At 26.8% G+C, this 24,654-nt stretch overlaps 2 protein-coding genes across 7 annotated transcripts; one reads left to right on the forward strand and one right to left on the reverse strand.

Moving 5' to 3' along the window:
- The first annotated feature begins 675 nt into the window (after positions 1-675).
- On the forward strand, positions 676-2,595 carry LOC126896783 (DNA-directed RNA polymerase III subunit RPC10). Its single transcript, XM_050669879.1, has 2 exons — positions 676-1,027; positions 2,326-2,595. The coding sequence occupies exons 1-2, from the start codon at positions 848-850 to the stop codon at positions 2,503-2,505; spliced, it is 360 nt and encodes a 119-aa protein (XP_050525836.1). The 5' UTR covers positions 676-847; the 3' UTR covers positions 2,506-2,595.
- Positions 2,588-19,313, reverse strand: LOC126896767 (death-associated inhibitor of apoptosis 1-like). 6 transcript variants are annotated; one of them, XM_050669833.1, is made up of 7 exons: positions 19,169-19,313; positions 6,259-6,676; positions 5,169-5,399; positions 4,503-4,696; positions 4,351-4,427; positions 4,119-4,151; positions 2,588-3,890 (listed from the first exon to the last, which is right to left on the reverse strand). In XM_050669833.1, exons 2-7 carry the CDS (start codon positions 6,674-6,676, stop codon positions 3,395-3,397), a joined length of 1,449 nt encoding a protein of 482 aa, XP_050525790.1. In that variant the 5' UTR covers positions 19,169-19,313; the 3' UTR covers positions 2,588-3,394. The 6 variants fall into 6 exon arrangements, with proteins under 6 accessions (XP_050525790.1, XP_050525791.1, XP_050525788.1 ...); XM_050669834.1 differs by lacking the exon at positions 19,169-19,313 and adding an exon at positions 10,024-10,164; XM_050669831.1 differs by lacking the exon at positions 19,169-19,313 and adding an exon at positions 9,806-10,100.
- Between the last annotated feature and the right edge of the window lie 5,341 nt (positions 19,314-24,654).

The raw sequence follows: 24,654 nt of genomic DNA on the forward strand, positions 1-24,654 counted from the left end.
TATACCTTATAAGAGGAGTACACTGATTTTCCTGAATATTTTATAAATCATAGATAGAGAATTTAAACTTTTTTTTTATTTTAAGTCGAAAACAGTAACTTCAACATTTGAATCAGCTTAATTTTATCAAACGACGAATGTTTGCCGATTCAATAAAAATCATTGCTTGCGACAATGATAATAGTAATCGATAATAGTAACTCAATAGTAATCGAAAATTACAAATATCAATATTGACTGTTAATCATTGGCCTAGTCAAGAACCATCTTTGACTTCCTAGCATATAAACGAAGACCACCACCCTTTGTAGCATGTTAAGATCGGAAAATAGAAAAATGTAAAACTAATCATTAATATTTTTGTAATAAATAACGATTTAAATTTTACAAAATTAGTAAAATAATTAATTATAATTAATATGTTGATATTAATAAAGGTAACTTTCCCTTATGTAAAAAAATTAACAGATATTGTAAAAAAAAAAAAAACAATCCGTATAAAATATACAATAAGTACTTATGATAATATATTTATTATACACAAATAACAAGCTTAAAAAATAACTTAAATTATAAGTACGATCTAGATTGTACACCTGGTAACACTGCTGATGACAATACAACTACAAATCACACATTCAAACGCTGTCATTTTAATTTTGAATTATGATAGTGATATCATCAAATTGAAAAATATTTTTAAAATACCAACTTTAACTAAGAACTATGATTATTTAAAAATACTAAGATTTTTTCAAACATAATCTATTGAAGTAGCATTTTTAATTTCTATTATAAATTTTTATCATCTATCACTAATTTATTTATATTACACTTTACGGACAAAATGAACAGCAAAGTAGTCAATGAAAGTAGCCTGTTTTACATGGATTTTTGTCCTAACTGTTCGAATTTACTTTATATGGATGAGCATATGGGGGAAATGAGACATAAATGTCAAGTGTGCCCTTATTTCTCTCCTATTAAAAATGTAATTTTAGCGTCACGTTCATTCTACAAACTAAAGGTATTCTATTTGCATAGTACACATTTTTACATTTAAGCCCTTTCAGTTAAAACAATTTTTTTAAATTACTTTTGCTTAATTAAATAATACTCACTTGTAATTTTAATTTTATTAATATTTTAAATAACTATTTAGTAATAATAAGCGTCTATTTATTTTATTTAATCTAATCTCATAAATTTGCAATAAACTAATAATACCTTTTTTATGGAGTAAAATTAAACATTCAAATAACATACTATCATTAAAAGATGATAATTTTTATTACTGTCTTTACATTATAACTAATTACTCATAACCTTGTTAATTTTGTAAGTTACCCAACTTTTGATAAAGTGATAGTTCACTGTATAAAGGCTAAGCTAACACATTATTTTCTTCTCTTAAAATTATTTCTTAATATTATAATTTATATTATTGTAATTAAATAGTATAAGTAAATAATATCTGTATATGTACTGTGTCTAAAATTAATAGGTTCTATATTTAACTTGTGACATATTTATGAGAGTCTAAAGGTTTTGGATACCTTTCCCATTGATAAAACAGTAATAATGGATATACAAAGATCCCAACTATTATGTTTTCAATATTATTTAAAATACAAACACAAACTAGGTTTCTACATGTACACCACAGTGTACAACCTGTGTAAGAATTGTATTGAATTGGTATCTTAATATATTGAGGCTTTATACTTTCAAATTTTTTCAAAAATGATAGAAAATTATAACTTGTAAAATCACTAATGAACATTTAAAAAATGATAATATTTCATGGAACTTTATTAATTTAAATTATATTATATATTATGTACAATATATACATATTATATATTGTTACATACTCTTAAAACTAATATATATATTGTTTTCATTCTCAAATAGTAAATCAATTTTTCAAAAAATTTTAACAAGAAAATATGGAACCATTTTTCTGTAACAAATTATTCAAATGTATTTTTTTATATTCCAATATCTCAAAAAAATGTAGAAGTTGGATTTCTCAAATATATTAATATTAAAGATACTGGTTTAAAAATGATAGCAACAGATAAGTTCCCTAAAAGATTTTAGCATCGATGCGTAGCTGATTTTATACTAATAAAGTAAAAAATGTTTTGATGTTAAAAATAATTTCTTTGCTTATTTTATCATTCAGAATTTTATTAAAATATTTTTCTTTTCAAAATTAAAAATATCCCATAAAACATATAAATAGCTATAATATTTATATATATACATATAGAATAATCTAAAGTGAATAACTAAATTATTCAAATGTATGTATTATTAAAGGAAATAGATTCTGTTTTGGGCGGTAAAGCTGCTTGGGAAAATGTTGATTCAATTGATGTTGTTTGTACTTCATGTAACCATGGACGAGCTTATTTCTTACAAGTTCAAACAAGATCTGCTGATGAACCTATGACGGTATTTTATAAGTGTTGCAATTGCGGAAATAGATGGCGAGAGTAACATCTATACATTTTTTGTAATAACTCTTCAAATAATTGATCAATCTTATGTATATATACATTATAAATAAATATACACAATATTTAATAATTATGAATTTTCATTTATTATAAGTTTTTATCACTCAATTATATTTAACAGATATTAAGAGGGGAAACAATGTGTATATACAAAAATATTTTAAGGGAAAACTTATTAGCCAGTGACCTAAGTGCAAATAAATGTATAAAAAAAAATTTAGTGGTTCTTGGGTTAAACACATCTAATTAACAATTTTTTATAATAGCATGATAAAAATAAGGGTTCATAAGAAATCAGTCTCATTGATGCTATACTATTATTGTACTTATGAACACCAAAATATTACATAAGCAATCTCAAGCATTGACCCTCTATAGTGTTACTTAAAGTTAAGAGTTTTGACTTTAAAATATATACATTAAAAATTGTAAAATTTACGACTAGAATGGTTTCATACTAAAATAAAATACATACAAAGAAAATAAATTAACAATCAATTCAAAATAAAAACCATGACAATTTTTTTTCTTTTCATGTTCACATAGCAAAATGCATTTAGAAATGAACTTTATTAATAAACTTTAATATTTTTTTAATAACAATTCACTAGGTAAATCATAATACATTTGAATATACTTTTTGATGATGTTAATATAGAAAATAAATAGAGATGTTTAAAATTTAAATGCATTTTCGACTTTTCAATTGTTTTTTGCAAATAATATTTCCATTCAACTTTGGAAACAATGTCACTTTTTACCAATATTAAATAAAATTAATAGGACTTTAAGAACATTCAAATACTTAAAATATTGTCATATGTTATAATCTTTGGTATGCACTGAGTAACTCAGTGATTTTATGACCCCTATAAGTACACTTGCATAGTTGCATAGAAAGGAAGTAAACATACAGGACATTCTGTTATTTTAGTTGCACATTCAACACATGCATATACATGTCTGCAAGGAATGAAAGCTGCTTCCATTTCTTCTTTATGACATATTCTACATAGCATTGGATCTAAAGGTTCATCTGAGCACTGTGAAGAACTACATGGTAACTGATCAATATCCTCAATTACCTCTTCATTTTTACTATCATCCATATAAACATACACTCGCATTGCCATTGTGAAAGGTTGTCTACAAACAGCACATTGGTCAAGAGTCATAGCACACTGAATGCAAGCTATAACATGTCCACAAGGAATAAATGCCACTTTCATTTTTTCTTTATAACATATTTTACACAACATAGAATCTGGCATAGTATTTGGATCTTGTTGGGATAGACGAAGATTTATTTCAGATATCGATTCAGACATTTGATTACTATCAATAGTTTCAGATTGTTCATGTTTTCTAAAAATAAAAAAAATCTTATAAGAACATAAATGTTCGACAATTAAGTTTTCCAAGTTTAAATGTGTGCAGTTTTTATTAATTTAAATTACTTTAAGTTTCATAGTGGTGAATAAAATTAAGTGCATTTAATAAATTATAAGTGGATTAAATATATATATATATATATATATTGGGTAGTAATATATGAAGTTTAATAAAAATCTGAAAATATTCAAGGTAAAATACCTCGGAGTGTGGCGTTGAAACATGATGTGACACCTAATTAAAAAAATATACAAAAACTAATCAAAATTATTTTAACTACGAAACTTTTTTTACTTATATGAAAATGAACATGGTAAAAATAAGAATTTAAGTTCCAAATAAGTTCAAACTTGGTTTAATTGAGACAAAAAAGAATAACTACAATATGAAACCAAATATAACTATTATTATCATATTTTAAGGAGTAACATACCTTTTGATTGAATTGACTTTAATATTACTTTCCAATATAGAGTTGTCTTTATGATTAGCAATAAATTTAGACAATTCCTGTTAAAAATAAAAATCTTTTAAAATTAAAATTCCAAGTTGTTTAGAATTTTTTTTTTTAAATAATATACTAACCTCTTGATCAATAGTGGGAATTTGGTTTTTTTTACCACATGCTTCATCTACAAACGTTTTACCTTTACTTAACAAAACATAACTACAATTAGGAGACCATCTAGCATGCTCGGTCCAAGGTTCATCATCATCCTCCCAATCCTTGAGTCCTTGACTACAGCAAAAGCACAGCATTTGGTCATTTTGACCATCACCTAATAATAAGAAACAGATTTATACAAAACTTAATCAATATAATTTTAACATTTTTTAGTTTATATTTTTATTATACATTAAAAAAATTATTTAACTGCTATGACAATTGAAATTATTACAATAACATAACTGCTCTTTAAACTTTTCCAAAGAGAAAAACTTAAGATATTTTTTTTATGAAATTTATCAAAAATTACAATTTTAAAAAAGTTTTATTTTATTATATTCAAATCAATTTTTTCATTGTAAACAACAGCAAAATTGTTTCCTAAACAGAATCATATAAAAAATATTTAGAGCTGCAAAATCAATATACAGTTGCCTCTAATTAATATTTGTGTATGTTAACATCTAAGTTTTCATGAGTTATTTTTTATTTTATAACTTAATTTTTCACAATTCTCATGTATAAATCATCATATTGCATAAAGATATTTATGAGATTTCTTTTAATTAATAATAAGTAATTACCAATATAAAAAAATCCAGCTTCACTAAGGGTCTGTACATCTTGCTTCATTTCTTTGTGGCATTTATCAAAAGTTGCTAAACGAGCATCATATGTAGCAAATTCTTTATGTTTAGGAGCTTTAATTTGTTGGACAACTCCTAATGAATCTAAAAAACTTTGAATCTTCTTTGCTTCTTCACTAGAATTTATTTCTGAGGGAGGTGAGCCATATAACCCACAGACATCATACCCTGTAAAATTAAAATAATGATTAGGAAAAAAATACTTTTAGTATACTAAATTTCACATAAAAAAAATAGTTAAAATTTTGAAACAAAGCTAGGCTTAAATGGCTACAAAATAAGATTTGATCTAATAAATATTTTATTACTAGCAATTTAAAATAACATAATAAATTAAGAATATTATTTTAAATCTATTACTTAAAAAATATTACTATGACAGACTACATAGCTTTGTGCTTCAGTAGTCTAACATCTTTAACAGCATAAATTTTCTCATCTTATACAAAAATCTTATAAAAGAGGATATTTAATCTAAATTTAACTAAAATTACATACAATTTTACATTAAAAGCAATATCCAATAGAATTAAGCTTTTAGTTCAACTAATTTATCAAAATAAAATATTATGTTCATAATATGAAACTCTGGAAGAATAGTAACACAACTAAAAAAACTGAAATTTTGGGAAATCAATTTTATATTGTACTAGTAAAATAGTATTAATAGTAATTATCTGTTAGAAATTTTTATATTTATACGGTTTTCATGCAACCAACTGAAGCAGGAATATTGGCACAACTAAATTAAATGTCATGCTATGAAATGTATTGTTTTCGATGCAAGAATAAAGACATATAAGATATTAATGCCTTAAATATTATCAATATGGAAGAAATGATAAGAAACTATAGTAAAATTAAGAATAACTTGATACAAACAACTCGAAAATTTATTTTTTTGAGTTGTGTCAATATTCTTTCAGGAGTGCGATATGAAAATAGATAAAAAAACAAATGAAAATGTGAACAAGTGAAAAACACTCATTAGTTGTCATAATGTAACAATTTCATAAATTTCACCCACCTGAATTTTCTTTAAAGAATGGACATTGTGGAGATTTGCGCTTGTGTTCAACGAGTGGATCATCGCCTTGCTGCCAATAGTCAAATTCTTTTGAGCAAAACATACATCTAACTCTATCTTGTTTGCCTAAGTAATACAAGCCCGCTTTGGCCATTTGAGTAGGTCTTAAAAACTCTAACTTCCATTCATCATTAAATGTTTTTAAACGATTCTCATATGACGTTAGATCCCATGAAGGTGTTTCATTTGTAGCCATTGGATTTAACACTGATTGACTATCAGATACAAATTCTGCTAAAGGATGTGCAGTGTTTAATATAATGGGACAACCATTTGCCATATGAATAACATTTTTTTCATGTTTAATAATATGTTTTAAACTATGAGCTATAGAGTTATGATTAGGCGATGGACTCATCTGTAAAAAATAAAAAGCCATAAATACTAATTATTTTAATATAATATTTAAATATTACCATTACATAATGTATAGCTTAAAATATTCATCTACATTTTCATCCAATTTCAATTGAACAGAACATTAAAATTTTTTTTGTTTTTATTATTATAATTGTATAGTATTTATTTATGTTCATTAAAATTATATTAAAAACATTAAAATACTTATTGTTTATTGTCTAATTTATAAAAATCATAAAAAAAAATTCAATGTAAACTGGACTAATGTTTATTATTATTAAGGTTCCAGACTATGGATTTACAAAACTACCTTTAGTTTAAGTATATAAATTATAGATATTCGAGTCAGATTATCTTTAACTTGATTAATGTAATGAAAAATAGGGTTAATTTTCAAAAATATAAAAATGCCTAATATAGTATTTTTTGGTGAAATAAGTGAAAATTATTTGAGTATAAAATATTTAGGCATAGTGTAAGATAAGTTTGCATTGACATATTAATGTCTAATGTTTTTTAAGCATAGCATTTTTTTTTAATTATAGAGGCAAAAAACTTGAGTCATAATATGAAGATTTGGGAAAAAGTAATATACAAAAGAATAAAAGCAAAAACATCAGTAATAAAGAACCAGTTTGGAATTTTACCTGGACATTTAATGATTGAGCCGGTTTTTTGTGTAAGACAATTAATAGATAGGAAAAGAAGAAAAAACTGTGTATGGTGTTCATAAATTTGGAAAAAGTGTATAATAGAATACTGAGAGAGGTGTTTTTAAATGGGTATTTATGAGAAACAGAGTCCCGAAAATGTACATTAATATAATAGAGAATATGTATAATGGCACTTGTACCAGGGTAAAAAGTGTGGACAAAATAACAGAAGATTTTAGAGTAGGATTTTGCTTTAAGCCTTTAGTTATTTTCTATAGTGATGGATGGAATTACTAAACTAAAAAATGATTCAACTTTAAAAATGAAATTTTTTTTATATTTAAAAAAAAACAGAGATCCGTTTATTATAAGCCCCTCCCAAATATTTGCAAAATAAGTACAATATTAATTAAAAAAAGGTTTTAATTTTTTTTAATTATATATATATATATATATAATTCTTAATTTACCAGCTAATAATTACTCTTTAGGATTATCTCTTTTTATGTGTAGGGTGTCAACTTCATTTTTTTTAATGGTAACATATATATTCAATTAACTTATAAAATATAAAATTAACTAATTAAAAAAATAATTGGTCGATAACAACTTTTGGACCAATATTTCAGAAGTTATTAACAATTTAAAGTAATGACGAGGTGAGGAATGGGTGCTGGTATATTTATCAACAGACATTTCCGGCCATACTATTTGTTCTGCCTAAATATAAAAATGAGAATAACATCCTAAGTACTGGTCTAAAAGTGGTTATCAACCAGTCATTTTCTTAATTAGATAAATTCCTATTTTATAATTTAACTATATGTGTTGCCATTAAAATATATATACATATAACCCTACACATCCCAGAGAGATAATTAATTTTGCCAGAAAGACAGGACTCTTTGGTCATCTTTAGAGGTGACTTTATGGTTGGTAATGTATTAACACTTATGTGGGTAAACCGAATCAAGACAATTCGGTATGAGGTGCACACAATGGACCAACAGGTCTGAGTGCATGTCCACCCGATAATAACTAAAACTAAAACTAAACCTATACATTATAAGGTATGATTCTAAAGAGTAATTATTAGCTGATAAATTAAGACTTTAAAGTAACTAAAAAAAAAATTTTTTTTTATTATTTATATTGTATTTATTTTGACAGTAAATGAGTAGTTCATGATAAACCCTATGTACAGTATAATTTATATTTAGTATGAATACTAGTTCCAATATTTTTGTTGAATGATTTTTTCATAAAAAATGTATTGAAAAAATTGTATTTATTTATAAAAACCATAAATATAATCTAAATTTTTGTTTTAAAATTGAGTAGTATTTTTATTTAGGAAAGATTAATCTTCAAAACTTAATATCAATTTAGTTTTAAATGTGATATTTATAAATCAAAAAAAAATTTCCAGACACTTTTCAATGTCTGTTGGCATAACAATTCTTGTTATGCCACTTTTGTTTAATACAAAATTCATGTTAGTGTAACCTATACTAAAGGTTAAATATACATCTTTGGTCAAAGAAATAGGGGCTCAAGATAATTTTATCAACTTATCAGGAGGGTTTTTTAGAAACTAAGCCATTTTTCTTAGAGACCAAAGACGTGGTTGATAGAAAAAAACTAGATGAATAAAATAAAAATTACAATATTTATTACAAATAAAAATTTAAACATTTAAATTACAATCTGGTATATATTAATGTCACATTGCATTAAAGTTTATTTCTTCCATTAGACTTAACTGATCTCATTCTCAAATCATAAAAGTACAACACTCAAACAAATTGAAATCAGCTGATTTTATTTTAAATCATTTAGATATTAATATTAAAGATATATCAAATACCCTTGATAAAAACGTCGATTAAAATACCACATAAATATTCATACAGATAAAACAATGGTTATTTTTCGATTAGTATAAAACTTTACTACTCAAAAATAAAAATTAAAAAAAAAAAATATCTTTCTATGATAATTAAATATGTACATCTATTTTAAAATCTTATTTAGGAAGTGCATTATCTGAAAAAACATTAAGAACAATAGAAAAATACAAAATTACCTTTAAATATAAAATAACAACGAGATCATTAAATTTTGAATAATTCAATGTAATTTTAATTAATTTTATTTTTAAAAAATACGTCGAAAATAAAAATAAGTCACAAAAAGAAATAAAAATTACGGCGTAATCAGTATCGATTATTTTAACATTTTCACCAAGGACCGTAATATATTACAGATGGAACGCCTTATACGGCCACGCAATAACCTTCACAACACTCGTAATGGAGTTGTACCAACCGTCTTGTCGTGGCAAAAAAAAAAAAAACCCCGCCAACCAAATAGGATCAAAATAATAAAAATATAATTGTAGTAAATGATTTAAAAATAATAATTTTTACGACTAAACTAATGAGATATGTGTAATATAACTCACTGTACCTTACATTTAAAAATGTTATGGCGACCGCGAGGTATAATCGTTGACAAATAAAAATAGAAAAATCCAACGAAACACAACACAAATTTTAATGTTAGTTTAAAAAACAATTAATACACACGCCATGCCACATTGACCAAATTCAATTAAAACACAAAACAACACACGAAATTGGCGGCGTGTACAGAAATTTGTCGAAAAAATTGAGAAAAATATTGAGCTTACGCTATACGTGATGCATTGTATACCACAAAACGTACACAAGAGGCCACAGTGATCAGCACTACCGTTGAACAAGGGTAACTATCAGCGCTGTTCGGTCGCCTTCGTTTTGGCCCCACCAAGCGTTCGTCCGCCATTCATTGTACTACAAATTGACTCTGAGAACCACTGGAACGCCTGCATGGCTCTCGGCAGAAACAACAATGAAACTTTCAAAACATAAATAATAGTTACAATAACACATGATGTGTTATGGGCGACTGGATTTCGCACACATGAAATATGTGCAATGTTTTGCTCGTAGCATCACTTCTCTCAACTGTACCAACTGCTTCACAGCCGTCAATTGTTTATTATCGAAATACAAATCTTATGTATTTAAACAATTTTGCAGAGTAGCCATAGATTTGTTATTGTCACTCTCAAATAAATTGATCAATACTTGTAATTTTACTTTAAGGGGAAAATGTTCAGTTCATATTCTGCTACCAAAAGTTATAATATCCATCAAAACAATTCTATTTAGTTTAAGTATAATTACTTAAATAGTTACACTACATAAAAAGTGTATTCAAATATGCGCATCACATTGTTTAGGAGCTGACTTCGAACTGAGTTAAAATAAATTAAGATAATATTTTAATAAAATAATTATTCATCTGAGTTGTCTTAACAATTTCAAACGATCTAATTCATAAAAATTAAAACTGATATCATGATCTTGATATTTCGATGAAATTATTAAAACCAACGGTGAAAAATTCCAACCATTCTGCCCCAAACGACACTGCTGACTAAAATTTGTTTTTATATATTTATAATACCAATATCAAATGTTTTTAATAATTGTGATTTTAACCAGCTGCTGAATGCTCAACCTCAATTAAATAAAATTTACGCGAAAATGTCTATGCATTCTGTAACGTGTATAAATATAAATTGCATATTATATTATTGTACGCGTCAAAATAAGTCCATTACACACTTAAGTATTTACTTGAGTAAATATCAATTTCTGAAGACGTGTTATTAATTAACGTCTTTTTAAAAAACAAAGGACACAGCCATTAATGAGAAAACTTTAATGTTTGGTAATTTATCTTCCATTGATGTTATCGCCATCAGTACTACGAATTACTGACAATAGTTACTAGAATCTGTTAATAGTCCAAGAAAAATATCATTGAGAAAATAAATACCATAAAACTATGTTCATTTATGTTTGTGTAGATAATATATATTGAAAATACTTATGATAATTAAACATTGTTTTTATTAATTTTGAAATGACTATGAGTGTTATCAGCAGGGTCAGATTAATCTATTTGTGGTCCTAAACACTAATTGAAAAAATAAGGCTAAAATAGGAACTGAAACGAGGGTAATAAAAAGACAAAAAAAGTCTTTAAAGTTAATTCGTAGGCTTTAGGCACAATGCCTAGTGAATAATACGGCCCTGGTTATCAGAAAAAATACAATAATTTACAAATATTTACTCAAATAAAAAAAATTGTTACCTAAGCAAAATAATAGCTCAGACGTCTGGTTGGTTTTGTAAATATATCATAAATAATTGTAATAATTAAGTATATAAATATCTCAACAATCATCAAACAATTATTATAGACCTAAGACATAATAAATACGATTGGGAATTCTCCTTAAAAAAAATATATATGTTCTTAGATAACTTTTGTCTCTTAAGTAAATGATTCAAAATAATTACTGGACAATTAAATTATTAGAAACAAAATACTTCTAGATAACCTAGTGTAGAATACGTCATAGTCCATACTTCACAAAGAACAATATATATATATATATATATATCCCAATAAAATAATATGTTTATATCATAGAAGTCATAAATCTAATATTATCTCAAATTGAGCAGACAAAAAAATCAAAAAATGTTTTATGATTGCTGTAAAATGATTTTATTTCACCGATTCATAGAATGATCGAGTTTGGAACGTGGAAATAAGTCCGAAATACACTACGTTAGCACACGGAACGTGTTAAATTCCTTGAAATAGTGAACAATAATCAAAGAGAAAAAGGTTTCATTCAAGAAATGTATCCACGGGGTTGTTTTAGAAATCGTTACTATGTTTACAAATTACAAGGGACGAATTGTTTTTTCTTAAAGGACACTCGGTGTTTGCTGTGAAAGCCTTCCGAAACAAAGAACTGTAACATGTTATTTTAAAATGTTCGGCGGATGTGGGTAGATACTCGGAAAGTGGTTAGTAAGTAATCGGAAATCGAGATAAGTCATTCAGTCGTTGACCTATTCCAACTAATGGCTGCATTATGCGTATTTTTCAAGTTATCCAGTTAGCATGTCATATCCATTTTAGCGCGCAGCTCTTTGACTTTCGAAGAGAAAGCAGATGCTTCTTATGCGACCGAGTACTCGGCACAGTTATACGTCTTTTATAAAAACACACGTCTCGTAACTTTATAGCGATTTCAACTGTAAAATGTTACGTGTCAAGTTTTGGACGACTATGATGTTCTCAAATATTTCTGTGTTTTAGAGAAACATGACGCGATCATATGTCTAATTTTTAATAAATTTGTTCTGATCAGCTGCGCTGCTTCCTCAGTCAAGTCGCTGTCCAATTTCAAAATAACGTGTTTTGGGTATAATTACTAGAACAAGTATAAAGTATGAACAGCTGTACGGGAGCGGGCGGGCGACAGTCGTATACTTGCACAATGAAATGTGTTTGGAACGAGCAGTTGTTCAATCGAGTACAAACCATCTGCCGGGCCGAGAACGTGCCGAACGGGGCGCCACGTTGCCGGCAGACAGCCATAGAGAAACAAACCGGTTGCCAGCATGACGCGGCCACCAGTGCGGCAACAGCGCTCGCATTCCTTCACGGATTTCTGTGATTGCGGCGGCGGCGGCGGCGGTATGCAATTGTTTATTTTGTTTTCCAACCCGATTTTTGTTGTTCATATTCATTTCACAACATCTTCTCTGGCCTTTGCTTATTCCCATTACGTAAACAGATCATTCATAGCAATCGGTGTCGACATATGTGGAGAATAACGGCCGGCCGCCTATTCATTGACTAGCCCGAAAACGTCTTTCCACACTAATTGAGATAACCAACGCTGTTTCTCTGTAAAATCTAATGATAATATTTTATCTGTGAACCCGAAGACTTCTCGTGTGACATAATACCCAATTTCTGCGAAATCCAAATGACTCATTCAGCCGTAATTCGACCCTTGTATGAAATTAATTGTTGTTAATTAAACCAGCAGAATCCTAGAGATAGTTTTGATGGGAAAATAAAAAATGTTTGGAGTCGGATAATTAATCAAGAGTGTTATGCGAGTTCTAATGAAAGCCAAGTTAATGACATCTATTTGTGAGAGTTTAAACTTGGGAAAAACTTACGATTATTCTGGTTGAACTTGAGTTTTAACCACAAAGTACAAAAACTTCATTTAGTAAACCTTATCGTATTTATGATGTACTCGACAACATTACGTACTCTAAAACACTAAATGTCTAAATTATTTTTGTAATTATTGTAATGGTCATTCTTAGTTGTTACGTAATTTGTTTTGAAACTTATTAAAGGGAATTTTAAAAATGAAATGCACACGAGTATGTGTTTAATATTTTAGTTGACTATAAATTTAAATTAGTCATTTTTGTAAATGTGTACATCAAATTCGTATACATAATATTATTAATTATTGCTAAAAGTAAAAAAGAAACATTAGTTTTTAAGATTTTTAAAAAAATCTCATCTTTAAATCCGTAAAAAAAAACCGTTAGTACTCTTGATTGCACTAAATAAGTGATTCGATCATTTTTGAGTCTTCGTTTGTATTTTACGTTTAAATTGATGGCAATTTCTAACCTTAGGACTCCACTTGATTTTCGTAACAAATAAAATTAATCGATAAAACAGTTCAAAGGACAAATGACTAATTTGAAATAACATTTTTGATAACTATTTATCACATAAAGAATTGTCTGTATTAATGCAAATGTATTAATCATGTTTACTTTTGCTTGTGATTCATGTTGTTGAAGGACGTACACAACAAATATTTTGTACAGTTAAGAATATTTTATTTTTATTCGTGCAATGATTTTAATTAGCCATCTCCTCGCAAACAATAATTAAGCCAACTGTATCAGTAGTGTAAAATTTGTATTGTAACAATTACATAGAATTGGTCATTGGTAAAACATATAATTAAAACAGTATTAAATTAAAATGTGTCAATGTAATGCTAGTGATTATATGGTTACCACGAAAACCATTTTAATGACTTAACAATTATGAAATTCCACATTTTTTTAAATAGATTTGATATTTTCAAGAATCATTTCAAACGTAGTATTGCAGAAGTGTATTTAACACAATTCTTCATTTTTTGAGTCGTATGAAAAATGTTTTCATTTTGTATTGGCATATATTTCGACACAATCAAACACTGCGCTGAGCCAAGTAATTTTGGGTTTTAAAAGTAAAAAGTTGATCATGTAGGCAGTCGATTTGATCAAAGTTAATCCTCATTGGAATGTTTTCTATGTGGGACAGAATGAAAGAACCGTGTTCTCTTTCCTTTATTGCTCGACTGCTACGGAGTATACTATATACATTTTTTTAGTACTACGTTAATACTACTTTTACTACTACTCCCACTGCAGTAGTGTACCACGACATACCTGCCCACTATCTCTACCCATACGAATTTCATGTATTTTAAATTCGACAACTGGAGGAGGTCACGTTTGTGCCTTGTGGTCTGCATTCCTTACCACTTATCACCTGAACTCGAAAACTCATAGAACGGAGACACCAACCGAACAACAGGTCGTTTGAAGTTTTCCGTCAAAGTTGCCTCCTACTGCCATCATTACTTTTTTTTTATTATTCAATTAAGCCTTAGAAACTGGAAAATTCGATTCCACTCTAAAAACTCGAAAATGAGTTGTGTTTAGACTGTAATGTGCAAAGGTCAATTCCTAACCAACAACCAATATTTACCTTCATAATAATTATAAATTATACCATTATTAGCACGCAATAGACTACTATCGACTAATAACTATGTACGAAACAACATTTTTTGTAAAAATTTACGTATAAACAAAATGATTTGGCTTTGTTTTTGCAAAGAAACAACAAACGTCATGTTCGATCGCAAGACCTGTGCCAGAAAAAGGGCGTTCTTAAAAAATTGTTAAAAGGCGGGACCTTACCATTAATTTTTATTTTTATTTACTAAAGAGTTTTTTCTCAATTTTTTTCAATGGAACCTCATAAATATATTTGAATTTTATCATATCAAATGCAATTAATAGAATAAATTCATATTTTTCAGGATTTGAGCAGTAAAATACTAACATTTTAAACGAAAAAAAAAGGTTCCCTTGCACAATATTTTGTATTGTAGCATTTTATGATTACAACATCCCTAACAATCATATAATTTTATTTCGGAATTTAATAGCAAAAAGATTATTTAATTTAATAGTGGTGCAGTATTTTGACTGGTACTTATATTTGTTAAAAAATTGAACATTTTAATAAGCATATGCATCACGATAAAGGAATTTTTATATGTGTTTTTTTACAATTTTAATGTTTAATTAATGGTAAATAATATTGTTCACTATCAACAAAAACAACAATAATGATCAATTATTATTTATCATTTATCTATTGTTTATAAATTATATTATTTTTTTCAAGTGCGTCAGTTATTGTTGATTAGAAGATATTGTTTAAATACATAATAAGCTATTTTTTACGTGAATTTTTCCACGTTTCCGTTCGTTTTCTTATGTTAACAGTTACAACTTTTAATTCATTATGTTGTTACGTAAAACTTTAGTAGTCAAATTTCGACTCCAGAACTTATATTAAATAATTGTTTTTTTATTCATTCATAAAATCATAGATTTAAAGTAGTCTGTATTATTTATAACGAGTGTCTGACAAAGAGCACCATTTTCTACGTATATATTGAAAAATACTTGAAATCTATTTTAATATTTATGAACTACAGCTAAGGATTAATGGTTACACTTTTTTTAATTTCCTCCTATGTATCAGATATCTAAAGTACTTACACGTGTTTAACAGTAAATAATGTAACAATGTTTATTGTAATATAATCTATATTAAAGAACGTACACACTATTTGAAGCTTCTTAGAGTTAATCACACGAGTATAAGATTTTATTTGTACCTTGTCACGCTATTGACGAAGGTCAAGTCAGTTTGTTCTAGATAGTTTTAACTTTATGTCATAATTTCCAGATCAAATGCAGAAATTGAGGCATAGCTTAGTGATATAAGTGTCGAAAATTTAAAAACAATTTTTATCACATAAAATTAATCCAAGAACCCACGCTAGTAATGTGAAAAAGTCCATCTTCAATTATAATTTTTAATTTTACAATTTGAAATTGTAGAAATGAGTATCCTCAGATAGAGCTGCTTATTGAAAAATGCAATGTTTTTTTGATATCTCTGAAAAAACTTTGTAGTATTTAAATCACTTGAGCCTGCCAAGCGTTGATTATTTTAAAGGTTTCAATCTTTATAGAAATGGATTTATTTTATGTTCTTATTATTTTGATATTTTTAGTTATTATCTTTTTTTAGAGAAAAACAAATTTAACATTAATTTGCTCAAATTGTATAAGAAATTTATAATTTATTGATAGAATCATTTTTATGTAGTAAATTTAGAAATATCAATTTGAACAAGTTAATTTTTAATATACTGTAATGATCAGTAGCTAAACCATAAAAATCAAAAGGGAGTTATTATTTTAAAATGTTTTGATAACTTTTTCTTTTTTGCTCAACAAAAAGTATTACTAAATTGTTAAATTTATCTCCGACTAAAAAAATTAGAACAACGTTAATCACTAGGGGAGGATTATAATCCTCAACCCACCTGATTGTGATTGATATTACTAAGCTTATAAAATACCTGTTATCAAATAAAAATATTTTACGTACTTCTACAGCAGTTTATTAAAAAGAATTTATGAGCCATTCTAAAATTTATTTTTAGATTATAACTATAGAATAAAATATGGTTCATATGTATAATAGTATATGTAACATCAGGTGTTTCGACTTTAAACAAAGTACTATGCACAGTGAGTTGATTACAGTTAGTCTAACTAATATGGATAACGTCACATATTAGTTTAAATTACAAATAATAGCTACACATGCTATTTTTCTAGAAACGCATTTTAATTTGTTATATATGAATACACATAATAACACCAACTGCCTCTAAAATGAAAAGAGTTGGTGCGTACAATTTTTAGAAGAATCTGCCAAATTCATGAGACAATTGAACTAAAAATAGGAAATATCAATGAAATAATTCTGCACTACAATACAAATTGCTACCTTTTTTTTAAATATAAAATGGCGTTTTAAAATGTATAACCGTTTAAAGGTTATACATTTTAAGGTTAAAGGGGAGACATAACTTATCAAATGTATATAAGGTTACTAATAAAATATATTTGTTTATCAATGCTCCATATTAAAAAATTAAAGACACAGGATAAATTCATTTGATTTTCCTCTATTTTCTACGCAAACTCGTGAACAGTTTCCACTAGCATTTTTTAAAAAAGCTAATATTGTTTTATACTTAACATACGACATTATACGTATCGGAAACCGTTTTAGTAGTATTTAACATTCAGTTATAAAAAGTTGATCGAGTGTGTTTGTATGTACATTTTGATTATGATAAACTCTTGGTTATTTTATAGTACTTATTTGTCGATATCTCTCTTTGACGTGTCTAGCAAAATTAGGATATCGTCTGGAAGCGGATATACTCAAGACAATTTTTTACTTCCCTCTCCAAAAAAAAAAAAATTATATCTTCTCGATATAATTATTTTTACCATGGGGAGATATACCAGTGGTATTAAGGTTTCTAAATGTTCTATGTGTGAATATTCTTAAGGTTAAGGTTACACTTAAATTTTATTTTTGTATCCAAAATTAAGGATTTGTACTTACAAAAATTACAAACTGGACTTGTAAATATATCAAGGTTAAATTGAACATATAAATATGTTATAACAACTCAAATAGGCTTATTAGGTATGTAAAATAAAATATTCTGATTTATGGAAGTGGGGTTACTCAAAACTTGTTTTATGTAGCTTATGTCATTGTGTATTAATAGGGTGGTACTCTAAGGGGCATTCAAATTTTTAGGATCATGTCACGATAATTCACACAAAACAGTGTTGCGTCGTAAATATCAAGGACACGATTATATGGTTATAATACAGTTCAGTTTAATTTAATTAAGACCCTTTAATTTATGAATACTTAAATTACAATCATCTGTAATAGGTCAAGTTTTTGCGTAGTAAATGTTAAAAATATTATTTTCAATTGACAAAAACTTGAAAACGTCCTTGATTCTAAAAATGATTAATATCAATTGATTACAAAAACTATTTTATTGTCACTTAACTGTTCTTAATTTTTAGGATCTCATGGCTTTTATTTTATTAATATTATTAGCTGTTTTATTAATTGTTATTGCTTTAATAATATGTATTATTTTAATAAGAAAAAATGATCTTTAGCGTGATTAAAAAATAACCATAACCTAAATATCATTTTTAGAAAAATAAAAACCTTTAAAATTAAAAAATGCTATATGAGACTGTTTTCTTATAATATAGAAGTAAAAAAGTAGTTGAAAAATAACTGAGCCTCTTATGGTTTTACGAAACATGTATTTGTTTTCATATAAATTGTTAAACTATTTTTTATTCGAGACAGGGGCATATTTAAGGAACGCTAGAAGAGCACTAGTCCCCAAATTTATATGACTTAATTTTATATGAAAATGATAAAAAAGCTTTGGGACCTTTAAATTTTTTGAAGAACTAAATATTACAAAATATTTTTTTAATGAGCTGCAAATTAAATTGCTTGAGATTTTGATAATGATTCACTAAGTAAAAATTACGCTTAATATATTTGCAAAGTGGTCAATTTTTTGTTGCCTTTTTAACAAAATTTTTTCAATAGACTATGTGACTTATACTACAATGTGTGATTATTTACTATATAATAAAATAATTCATAACACTTACCAAATGCTTAGAAATAGTAGTCAACCGTTTTTTTATTTCGGGAAACAAATTGTTAAGAGAAATATCAACAACTAACTAGTCGATGGTAACACCTTATGAATAGAAAAAAGTAATAGTTTCAAGCACTCAAATAGTTATCTTTATTGACGTCAATTTAAAGTGCTGCCCACTTGGATAATTTCACGTAGGAAATGCAAGTGCAGTTGCATTTAAATTATGCATCTAGTAAAAATGAGCATTTCAAGGTTGATAAATAATTAGAACCTACACCAATTAAAATTTTCATTGAAAAATATGTTGCAATAATGATGTTTAAAAGAATGTTAAGTAATGCATTTTAACATTGCTATTCAATAATAAATAGATGTAAACGTGGGTTACATTATAATTAATAAAGCTATTTTTAATAAACTAATATACTTAATGAAAATAATTATCTTAACTGCTTTAATAGTCGACTAGTAATTAGTGTAACAGCTCTAATAAGATTTATATTTAATGATATTTTTGGACAAAAAGAACATCTATAAATAGATTCAGTTTGTATAATAAATATTATTTGAACTTATTGTATATATTTATTGTTACATAGATTTTACTCTACAAATAATCTCAAAAAAAAAAAAAAAAACAAGCTCTAAAATAATAAATTGATTTGGTTTTAATACTTAAATAAATTTTGACAAAAAAATAAAATTTAAGTGAATTTTATTGGCGGGATAAATTTAAATTCTACATACAAAAATCTAATTCCTAAAGATAAATCTAGTTGGATTATTTTTAATTACATAAATAACATAATATTAAGTGATAAAATGTTTTGTACTTAAACATGCTCCGTTTAAATATAATTATTTTGTTTGGAACTTGTTTACTTTTGTTATATAAGTTATCTAATGATGTAACATATGATTGAAATTTATAGTTACACAGCAGTTCTATTCTACACCTACTTTCTTTAAACCTACGATTTTTACACAAAATTTGGCAGTATAAAAACATTTTGTTAGCATGAAAAAACACATAAAAAGTGTAAAATTTTACTATTAATTAATTTAACATTGGGTGTTTTTAATTTAATGATCTCTGTCATTTTAGTTTTATATTTTAATTTCTATTTAATGATTTAACTGAATAAAATGTTGTAATATGTGATTTTTAGCTTTTTTCAAAACATACATTTTAGAGTGTTGATAATTTATTTTATAAGAAAAATGTTAGTGAATACTAACTTAAGTAACTTCATTGTATATTTTAGGAATAATAATAATAATAATATACCATGTCGCAGAGAGGAGAGGTTAATTAACACTGTCCTTCCTCTCATTGACTGTGTCATGCTACTAATGTAAAAAATGTTATGAGACTAAAAAAGTCCATAAAAATACAAATAGAAGCTATTTCATGAAAATAGTGTGCTACATGTATTTTCTTAAGGCATACATTTAGAAGTTTGTTAGGTATCCACTAAAGTTTTCCAGATTTCAAATAAATGTTATAAAGGTATTTTACAGTAAAATTTTTTTTATTTTACTCATATTTAATAAAAAAAAAATGTAGTATTATATTCAATTTTAATGATATTTTATAAATGAAGTGATAACAAAAAAAAAAAAAATAAATCATATATTGAAATTATAACTGAAATTTAAAATAAGGCTTATGAACGATTCAAAGGATATATACTTATGAATGCTATATGGCTTATTTAAAAAATATTTATTTAAAACTGGATCTTTAAAAAAAATATATATAATCTGGTAACTATAGATGAAACATTTAATAACCAATTATGGTGGTAGCCAAATAATAGTTGTAATCTTGTGATAGCCATAATAATATGGCTCTGATAGAAATATTAAAACTCTGAATGATTTTTCATAATTCATACTCGTATTTCTTGTGTTACAGTACTATAATAACCGTACATTTGTGTTACCGTGTAATACTATCTGTATTTAAAGCATTAAAATGGACTATAAACTAAAATTTGGCATGGTGGTGGTCTTTCTGTTTAATACTTAAGTACAGTGCGAAAGGTAATAAAATTAAATGTAGATTCATTCTGTGTACGTACATTTATCTATTTACAGCGTACCTCTTAAAAATATTATGTATTTTGAAGCACGTCCCAAAGTAACAAACGGATATCCTCAATATTTCAACATATTGCTCAACTGAGGGGTTTTTAATGGGTAAAGGGGCCTCTTTTATGGGATTCAAGGTCATACCACTCGCATTCACAGTATCCCTCAAAGTTGTTTACATAACTTACTGTTTATCATGCATTCCAGTAGACAATTCTTTATGAATTTCTGAATTCATTCATTGGAACGAAATATAATTCAGTTTTGGAAAACAATAAACTAATTTACATTATAGCTATATTGTAATAATGGCTATCAATTAAGTTTTCAAAATTTAAATATTAACACAAATGAATCACCAAAATAGTGAAATTAAAAATAAAGATCTTAAGTGTTGAAAATTAAAAATAAAATATTTTTACAGAACTTATTCGTTGGTTTTTGACATTTTTAAGTGTTAACTTCAATGCGAAGCTGAAAAGATATTAATTTTACCATGTTTTTTTTTATGTCTGTCACCACTTCTTATTAGCTCTCATCGAACCGATTGCTTTTAACGGTATGTCAAAACATCACAAATCGTATTTAGTCGAAGACATTACCCTCAAAAATTGAAAAAATTTCCCTCATTCCCCTTAAATGGTTTCTCCTCCAAAAAAATCTGTAACTTTTGACATTTTTTACTTAAAATTACCATAACCTTTTTAAAAATGACAAAAACGATTTAAATTTGTTTTTTATAGATACGTGAGATATTTACCTATCATTCTGTATATTTTTTTTTATAAATTTGACCCTTCAGCTGCCCATAGTAAGAGATTCAAAATGTTAACTTTTCCACAAAAAATGAACTTCTTCAACTTAACTTAAAACATTTTCCGGAGATACTGACATTTATATATATATATATATATATGAAATAAATCATATGTAATATTTTTTAATGTGAAAAAAACAATTTTGAACTTTATTTTGTCTTCATGGTTAATATGGCTACCGTATTCAAAAATATCCTATTTTTGTGTTAAAATTATCGGCCTTATATTCAATTTTATTTTAAAATACCTTACAAGAGGAGTACACTGATTTTTATAAATATTATATAAATCTAATTGACATAGCATAGTAAGTTAAACTTATTTAAATAACTTTTTTTTATTGTAAATTTTCACAAAAATCAACTTTAAAGGACAAAAAAAAATAGGTTAAAAATTACAATTTTAAATTATAAAATATTAATTTCATACTATATTTAATTTCTATAATAAATATTTATTCATAAATTATACTTTTAAATCTAAGAACTACTAATCAGGATACAATTAAATAAATAGGAGTTGATGTTGCTTTTGTAATTATGCACCAATTTCTTAGAATTCAATACTATCAAGCGTTTCTTGTAACAGTGATTTTAATCACTCAGACATCATTTATACTTGTCCCAACTGTCCTACTTCCATACAGTGCCGCGACCCCTCCTCCCCACTGAGCTCCCATTTTATTTTATTTATTAAGGATCGTTAAAAGAAAAGCGTATCCTTCTCTATAGCTAGAGTTGTATTTAAGAATTTTATGCTCTAGTTAAAAGGAAAAAAGCCCCTCCTTTATACGTCAGGTTCGTGGCTCGTTATGGTGGATAAATAACGGATTTAAATAAGAGAAATTAACAAAAGAATAGATAATTTCACAAATTCCAACTTCGAAAAAGCTAGCGTATTTACATTCAAAAATTAATGATGGTCTTTGCATAAGATGCTAGTCTATTAAACAAATGAAAAATGAACTGTCTAACTGTTTAAAAACAGTCTATCAAACTCAAAGAATAATCTAAGGATTTTGTTTAAATTCATGTTAATATTATCCTATTAACTTTTTTTATGTTTGTTACTTCATAATTACACCTGTATAAATGTGAAGTACAAAGTGATACTGTAAATGTTGATATTATACAAACATTAACGTAANTTGATATTATACAAACACTAACGTAAATATTTTGAACATTTTTCTACGAGTTCCAAATTTAAAAAATATTAAATATTTTTATTACTACGTTCAAAAAAAAANGTTGATATTATACAAACATTAACGTAAATATTTTGAACATTTTTCTACGAGTTCCAAATTTAAAAAATATTAAATATTTTTATTACTACGTTCAAAAAAAAAAAAATATTGAAAAGTTGGATACTTTACTTCCTAATATTCAACATTTAACTCGATAAATTTTGTACAATATAGTCTCCAGGCTCACTGGAATGCAACGCGCATAAAAAAACGCATCAGCGATTTCATCGCCTACACAGGGTTAACCTAACACGCACACAGGATGTGCATACAAAAGAACTCTGATTTTCCTTTTCATATGTGTGGTGGCAAGGGTAATCGTGGCGGAGCGGGGAGGTGATACGGTCTGACAGTTTGGAATGCGGCCTCGGCTGTCTCACGGACCTATGGTGGTCGGTGGTCTCACGCACTGCCTGTTGTACCACCTCTCCTCCACCGTAGGCGCGCAAACCGTATATTGGAGCGCCGTTGTAATATTCTCTATGAACAACGGTTTCACGACCCAAGTCGTTTCAAGTGTGCCGACCGTTTCTCACGATACCATAGCGAAGCGCCGCCGTCTGCAGCCAGACTGCCTGCAAGGAATTACATCTCTTCGGAGTATTAGCCTTACCCATAGTCATCTCTTGTACAAAATCCTAAACGCAAATAGTGTCTTGAACCTGAATCTGGCTCAAGTTCCAAAGACCTAAAATATCTTTTCTCGCTCCGATCGAAATGGTTTATCCGAGCTTCTTTTAATCGATTTAGAAATAAACAATTGTGTATAAAATAACACACATGTAATTTTTTCTTACCACAGTAATATTTTGACTATATTTATTGAAACTAAAATATTACTTAGTTTAAAGTGAGATGCACATACTGCACTGTTGACATTGCACATTCACAATAATATAAGATTAAAAAAAAAAAGTAAATTTTTATACTATAATATAAGAAATTATATTATTTTTCCTTACAATATTTTGAAGGAATGACGAAATCTGCTGAGGTGTGTTAAGTAGTCAAAGTACTCATATACGAGCCTGTGTACAAAGTCCAAACAGTGTGTACAACAAAAACAGTTATTCATCTATAATTACTATTCACCATCTATCCTAATGCGAAAATATATTTTTCACAGGGGAGCTAATCTATCCCCATATCCACCATGAGTACACCAATATTACCAGGATCAGATTTTTTAGGCTAGAACATACTTATTAAAGTTTTTTAATAGACACTACAGCATTAATATGACAAAGTAAAAATTTTTAATGACTTAGTTTCACTTTAAAATAAAAAGTGGACTGGTCTGTAAAATTTTTAGATTAATGTCATAAAACTAGA

Source organism: Daktulosphaira vitifoliae, unplaced genomic scaffold, assembly GCF_025091365.1.
Source record: "Daktulosphaira vitifoliae isolate Bord-2020 unplaced genomic scaffold, ASM2509136v1 Scaffold_1, whole genome shotgun sequence".
NCBI lineage: Eukaryota > Metazoa > Arthropoda > Insecta > Hemiptera > Phylloxeridae > Daktulosphaira > Daktulosphaira vitifoliae.